General features: G+C 39.8%; 1 protein-coding gene across 2 annotated transcripts in view; it reads left to right on the plus strand.

Moving 5' to 3' along the window:
• TRIM2 (tripartite motif containing 2) overlaps positions 1–7,908 on the plus strand; it is a 43,002-nt gene that overhangs the window by 28,998 nt on the left and 6,096 nt on the right. The window contains exons 8-9 of one of the 2 annotated variants that reach the window (XM_009893689.1): positions 1,113–1,280; positions 7,599–7,779. In XM_009893689.1, the coding sequence (XP_009891991.1) occupies positions 1,113–1,280; positions 7,599–7,779 (349 nt within the window). The remainder of the gene's footprint in view (positions 1–1,112; positions 1,281–7,598; positions 7,780–7,908) is intronic. The other variant, XM_009893690.1, reaches the window with a different exon arrangement.

The raw sequence follows: 7,908 nt of genomic DNA on the forward strand, positions 1-7,908 counted from the left end.
AATATGTATATCAGAGTTTATTTCCCTTTGTTATGATATTTGGTAATGAATGAAGTAAACAAGTGGTAAAATAATCTCGAAAAATGCCTTTTTGTAAATATCATTTTACATTGTAAATTTATCACTCCGTATTTCCAAATACAAATCTAGGGCAAGGTGCCACAAACACCGTTTCTTAAGCAAATACAAATAAAAAAATAAACATGTAAATGTCATTTTCAAATGGCTTTTAGTCTACTTAATTGACTTTTCTTTCTGATATCGTGATCAAATCTTTTCTTTGGTAGCACCCCTGACACCCATGATTTCTTGGCTTCTGTAACCTCTGTGAAAATCAAGCTGTGTTTTTTCTTTTGCTTGCCATGTATCTTTTTGTACCATTAACAATTTGTCATCACTCTTCAGGCTGCCCATGTGGTAGCAATGAACAAGGCAGCAGTGTGTGGCTTGTTCTTCAGTATGTGAGAACCAGCAAGCCACATGCAGTAAGAACTCGTTTCCAGGCCTTTTCAAAGAGACAGAGTCAAATATTCATCAGCACCCTCACACGTGGGAATTTGCAGCCACTTCAGAGGAACTTCAGTGTCTAATCACCTGGCTTGGGGAGACAACCAGTGGACTGAAATTTGTGTGGCTAAAACATCTCTCAGGAAATGGCCTAGTAGTTATCCCTGAGTCATGTAATTAAATTTTGAAATTCTCTTTTAGCTTCTATTCCTATCTTTTCTGCAGATTTAGTGTTTGACTGTGGCCAAGTCACTCAGTGCCTCAGTTTTGTCATTTCTATTATGGGAATAATACCAATTTCTTCCAGCTGAGAGGGACATTGTGAAGCTTAATTCACTAATGTTTGTAAAGTACTTTGAGATCACTGAAGAAACAGTGCAATGTAAGTGCAGAGAACTTCTTTATTTTGAAATTAGGGTCCAGGTGGAAGCCCCTCCTTAAATTCAGCATATCACTTTCAAATATGGACCGTGAAAAAGTGCTTCGTGTTCCTAACTCTCTGCCCGACTGCAGTATTCATTAGTGACTTGCTAAAATCTAAGCTCCAAGAAACAGATGATGTTATTATGCAGACTTAATTTTAAAATGAGTGTTTTCTGTTACAGATATTTTCCAATGATGGTCAGTTCAAAAGCCGTTTTGGCATACGAGGAAGGTCTCCCGGCCAGTTGCAGCGGCCAACAGGAGTGGCTGTGCATCCCAGTGGTGACATCATTATTGCAGATTATGATAACAAATGGGTTAGCATATTCTCATCAGACGGAAAATTTAAGGTACGAGTTACCACGTGAACTCTCCTGAGCTTTCTCCATCTTACAAAGGAATGCAAAGTAATGTTTTTTTTTTGTCAAGAAACGACATGGTTTGGTTGTAACTTAGTCCAAATTCCATTGTTGTGATGTGGAAACCCATGACACAGCCACGTTGTATAATTAATAGGAAGAGGTCACAGCTGTGATGTTAATGTTATACCAAATAGAGACAATATGTTCCATGTTCCAGTTCTACATACTAGGTGCTTGGGTGCCTTTCCGTATAGTCGAGGATAGTTAATGTAATCAAGTCTAGTCGGACTAGCTCAGCAACCTTCATACCATTGGTATTCTTGATTATACAAAAAGATGTGTGCATAAATGTATATACACACAGACAGACAGACATAAAACCTTATGAGGAGGCCACGAGGCTCTTCAATGACATATGGAGAAAAAAATAAGGTAGCAGACTGATGACTTCATCTATTTATTCCATATGTATCAGCAAATCACATGTATAATTCACGTATGATCCTGTTGGTAATAAATGCAAGGAGGGGCAGCCCAGGATATTGTTCCAGTGCTACAGCATAGACAGGAATGTTTTAGGTGGGGCGATGTGAACTGGTGAAAGGCAGTAATAATGTCTTAGGTTTCAGAAATCAGAAGTTCTGAGAAAGTGCACCTCTTATTTATATAGCAACTCTGATCCCTTTAACAGGAACAAAATAAGAAGGCAACTACTACACTACACTGATGCTTGCCAAGCTGCAATATTTATTTTGTTTGGGTTCAGGTGCAATTCCAGAGAGAATGAAAGGTTGTCTCCATTTGGTGTTGTTATCTGAATGCATGTTACCAAGTCTGGCAATGCATGCTAGAAGTAGCCACCTATAGCAGAGGTTAGCAGTATGCACTCTTCAGTGAGATAAAGCACCTGCAGGGAAATTTCTACCGTAGTTACTTAGTTCTAGAGCCCTGCATTGGAGAGAAACTGCCTGTTTGGATAATTTTCTGGCAGCCTCAGGACCAAAAAGTTCAGGTCCTGAGCTGCTCACACATGTACTAAGACATGGCTTCCTTTGGGTAGTCTTTGCAAAAGGACAATGCTATAGCAAATAGGCAATTATGCTTGCATAATCCTCAATGACCTCCATCTGGGAAACAGACGTGTATGCTTTTAAAAGCATCCAGGTCCTGTCTATAGACTTGAAGCTAAAATAAAGCAACACTAATATGCAATGCAAGTGTTAAAAAAATATAAATTACTTGCATTTGAGAGTCTTGTCAAGTAGTTTTGAAAATGTACAGCTACACAGGAAAACCTTGGTTTTGGCTGAAGTCCTTGGATGAAATGAAGACACCAAAACAAAACCAAAGAAAGATGTAATTTATTTAAGAATTCAAATACTCTGAGTAACCTAAGTGTGTTTTAAATAATTATTAACATCTTTAACGTGTACTGGCTTGATCTGGACACAGAGCATGGAGGGCTCTTTTTCCTTCCTTCTCAAGACATGCTGTAAATCCAGCACTTCGGATGGTGCCAGCTCTGGAGGAAAAAGCCATGGCTCTGCAGGAGCCAGGACCCTATGTGCTATACACTACCAGCAGAGAGACAGGTATTGAAAAAAAATAATTACTAAGGTAGTTCCTCTGACGTAGAGCCTAGCTTTGTTTTTAGTCAATGTTTTTGTTGGACTGCAAGAGCTATGTAAAGTTGGCAATGTTTGTGTGGTTAATACAAGTTAACACATCGGACTTTATAGTTCGTGTGAATAGACCGATTAAATGAGAGATGAAACATCAATGGTATAAAATACTATTTTTACATTGAATACAACAGGCTATATTTATGACAGAAAAATATACATGTTTGTAGGAGCATTTTATATATGGAGGGCAGGCATAATCATACAGCTGAAGCACAGGACACGGATATAACAGATCTAGCCTGTGGGAATCTGGGCAAAGCCTTGTAATTTCTTGTGTGCTGGCAATGGTAATTCTTGCAGGGGCTTTGTCAGATTAGATTGAGCAATGCTTGCTAAGATACACAGAGAGATAGATAAAGGGCTAATGGTGTTTCCCTTTAAATGACTGTGCCTGCAAGTCATCGTATATGATCTCTGATGCAGGTGGTCTGCTAGTTGTTAACTGAGCATTATCAGGGGACTGTTTAGAACTTAATCTAACTATTTTTGGTGTTGTCCCCTTTGTTCTGTATTTACTTACATTTACTCTCCCTTAGTGGCATTTGAATAGTCGTGTGGGCCAGAAGGCAAATTTCCCCTGGAGCCAGGCCCAGGCGTCTCCCTGATTACAGCACTGGGTTGACTCACCCCAGCAACCTCCACTGCCATGGAGAAAAGCATCACCTTCCTCAGTCGCTGGTAGCGACAGAGACAGAGCTCCATTTTCCTCAGGCTGTAAAACTTGAGTAGTGCAGAGGTGGACAAATTCTAATGTAAGGTTACACCGAAACACGAGTCTCCTAAAATGAAAGATTGTATTATCCTGTGAACAATAAAGCCTCAGATAGGGTCTCAGAAATTGGGGCTTCTGTTTCTGGCTATGCTGTGGGTCTCACAGGCAACTAGTGATCTTCCATTTCACTTCCCACTGCTTTATTTTTCTCATCTATAAAAGGCAGATAACAGTGCTGTCTTCCTCTGTAAATTACTCTGAAATTGCTTAAGAAAACTGTTAGAGAAGAAATATTGCTAGGCTAAGGGGAGAACGCATGCTGAAGCAACGGTACCAGCTTCTGCGCCAGTGGTGGTGTTCAAACCTAGTGAAGGAACTAGAGAACAGAGCCGAGAGAACAATTCTTGGTCCTCTGTGGAGAGAATTACTTTCTAGTCTTGAAGGGCTGTATCTAAGGAAGGTTGTTGTCAGCCAAACGGGGCTGCAAGTCAAGTTAAAATCAAGTGTAGATGAGTGGGAAAAGATGAAAGGAAACATTTTATCTGTCAGACTTTTATTTTTTTTCTTGTCTTGTTAGAAGAATTAAGAAGGGAGCTGCTTGAAACCGGTTGCATGTTCAGATAGGAATAGTTCTGTGAAGTGTGGTTAAGTGGTCACAGTTGAATTAAGACAGTCACATGAATGATAAATACGTTTATTGTGCGACAATGCAGCATGTGACAAAGCTGTATCTCCGTATTAGGGAAGTTCTCAAACAGGAAAAGAAGGTATGTTGAAGGTCTGTAAATTAATTCCTGACAATTGTGAACCTTTCAGAGAGCAACAAGATTGATGGAGTTAAACTTGGAGCTCTAACACACCAACTTCTACAGTGGAAAAGCCTTTATAAATTTTTATATGGGCTAGCTGATTTTTTTACCTCTAGGAATATCCCACAGTAGAATATTTTCCATTTGGGTAGGGTGACTTTATAAACACATATTTGAAGACCAGTCTAAATTCATAAGAGCCTATAAAATAATGGGCATAATGTCCTTGACTGAATTCAATTAAACACATTATTTGTATTAAGGTTTCAGATGATTCATTATACTTTATTCATTTCTAATGGCAGAAAAGTCTGAAAATACTTCCATTCATACACTTAACAAGAGTGACTGGGTTTCATAATGTTCTGTTCTAAATAATCAAACCTATAATTCCAAGAAACCTTCTGAAATAAAAATATACAAAGCATATGTTCAGCCAGACTCAGTAATGTGTCATCAACATATTTTGATCTAAACTGGAAACAGAGATTTTTAGTAAAAAGCCCTGCAAACTCTAGCAGGGCATAATTTATTGCTGCCTGCAAATTATATTTTAAATCCTGGCCCAAGAGTAGTGATTTTTATTACTCTTCTCAGCTCTGAGTGCCCATTAATGTAGTACATGATTTATTCCTGATTTTTTTTCGTATGTATTTCTATGGGCAGGAAGACACTGTACTCATGAGTCTGAGTCATCTTTCCATAGCAATCCTGGAAAGATGGTAAGGAGGTGGTGCAATGCACAAGCAGACAAGCACACGGGCATCCTAGAGGAAAGAAGGGAATATGACTTAATCACCCCAAAGGAAATAAATCTACTGATTTGCATTTGGTTTATGTTTTTGCCGTTTGTTGTTATGCAAACCTGAATACATTTTGTAGGTCTGCTCATATCTTTCCCCGGTGAACACAAAGTCATTTTAGTTGTTTTCCCTCGGGATATTTTAGCATGATTTAATTAGGTGTGTTTTGCCTAAATATTTAGCAATTTCAAAGAGCATATGTATCTGAACATAAAACAGACACGTGATCATTGCATGTTGGCTAAGTACAGTCTTGAAGCTGCAAGATTTACTCCCTGGAGTTTTCGTTATTTGAACTGAAAGAGGTTGTGTAGTGATACTGGTGACTTTGTAGCAGACAGCCTCAGGGAACCTAGATGGCTTTATTTTAGGATGGCTCATATTTTTACCTGCAACCCCACCCATGAGAATGTGTTGTGGAATAGGAGCATGGATCTTACTAAGGGTACTTGAGCTCCTTTAGGTACTAACATGCTTGTTTGCTTTGAAAACATTAGGGAACTGAAAGAAATGAGTTAGGTAATGCATCTTCTCCATGCCCTGTAATCTGTCCCACCTTGATATTAGTTGTAGACAACAGAGCTTCAGCTACTCCTCACCACTTGCAGGAGCGAAGGGAGGGGGGCAGAGCAGTTGGAAGCATTGCTTGTTCTAGGTGGTGATCTGTCCCACCCTGCAAAGGCAGTGAGGTGAAAAACGCTCGTTTCATAAAGACTAGTATCTTAGTATCTATTTCACTTAAATTCCGATGAAAACAGGAAATTATGTTCTCCACCAAAGAGATGGACCTCAGTTTGTAGGATGTGTCTCTCACAAATTACTACAGGATCTGAAAGTTCTGGGATCTGTAATTTCAACACAGTCTGTTTGGTGGATTGCCTATCCGGCACAGTAAAGGAAGCTGGCAGCAGACCAGACTTTTGGAACCAACTGGGTAACTGCTTCTAAATCTGTCCATCATTTTTAAAAAAAAAAAAAAAAAAAAAGCAACCAAACCCAGAAAGCAAGTTGCTGCATTCCAACAACAAAACCCCCAAACAATTAGGTGGTATTTTTGTAACCTTTTTTTAAATGAAAGGTCAAAACTCAACAGATTTAATGTAGATTAAGCCAGTTTCTGGAATCTCTGTCTGAAAAAAGAGCATAATGGTGAAAAATTTGAAATGGGTTATGAGGTGATCCTCGAATCTTCCTGGGTATATGCCCAGGTAGCTCAGGAGTTCTTTGAAGTCTTTGCCTTAATTTCTGCTTGCTCTGGGCTGGATGGGATGCTGTTAATTAGATCTGCTTTTTAGATCCCCTTCATTTTGATCCTGCTAAAGAATGCTTCTAACATTTTCTGATGTATTTTGACAACTCTCTAGCATTTCCAAATAATTCACTGTGTGTGAGTTCCACCTCGTCTCCACTAAAAGTTTTTCCATTGATAGAATATGGAATAGTGTATACAGTTCCCCTACTGTTGCTGACATGCTGGCAGATGTTTTCGGTAGTCACAAGGCCTATTTTAAATGATGGAAATAATTGTATTTACCTAAGACAGGAAGAAGCTTTCATTTGTTTAGTGTTTCAAATATTACTTTCTTTGCTGTTTGGCAGCACGATCCTATCTCCTTTGCAGGTTTCAGCTGACACTTCAGGCGTCTAAGCAGCAAGTGAAGCAATCTCACGTGGATCTGGTGGAAGATAGAGACATGAGCTTGAGCTTTAGCTCTGTTCAAATTCTTTCCAAGAGCACTCAGAAGCTGCATGGTGTCTCACAGGACATCATAGCCTACATCCCACCCAGCTCTGACGCTCCAAGGGCGAGCCCTGACTGCTTTGATGTAGCAGGCAAGGCTAAAGGCATGTTTCCCCATCCATAACCAGGCGGTTGTTGGACTAGGAAATAGTATGCAATAGGAGGCAGAAGTCCTTTATGGCTGTCTGCCTGTCCCGCTGGTACACTAGTGCTGGCTGTACAGCCATTTGTGATGGTTTCTGGCAGATGCTGTAGTTTATCAAGACATGCAGATCTGATGATTGTGTTTCTCATGAGTTGTATATTTGGACTCAGTTGCTGAGGTGGCAGGTTCTTCACTCTAGAAAGGACATACAGCAAGCACTCTATCTTCAGCTGAAGAAAAAAAAATGACATACACAATAGGAGCTGATAAAAAAACAACTTCCCTCTGGGAAACTTTTGATGACAAAAATGTCTCTCCGTCCCGCTGTGTGCCTGTAATACAATCTTTGAACTGTACTACCTTATTTCTTTCATGCCAACATATTTTCCTGTTTTGTGTTTTCCCTTTTAGGCCAAAATTGGGTCTGGAAAGCTCATGGGCCCTAAAGGTGTTTCTGTGGATCGTAACGGACACATCATTGTAGTGGACAATAAAGCATGCTGTGTCTTCATCTTCCAGCCGAACGGGAAAATCGTCACCAGGTTCGGTAGTCGAGGAAACGGTGACAAGCAGTTTGCAGGTACACTTGATGGTAATATGTAAATCCCCTTTTCTTGCCTCTTCTGCTCACATTTGCATGATGTTTGAGCATGTTGAAGACGCTATATCCTACTTGTTTTTCCTGGGGGGGGGGGGGGGGGGGGTTTTTGCTGACACACGA

The sequence above is a fragment of the Charadrius vociferus genome, unplaced genomic scaffold, assembly GCF_000708025.1.
Source record: "Charadrius vociferus isolate BGI_N301 unplaced genomic scaffold, ASM70802v2 scaffold59, whole genome shotgun sequence".
NCBI lineage: Eukaryota > Metazoa > Chordata > Aves > Charadriiformes > Charadriidae > Charadrius > Charadrius vociferus.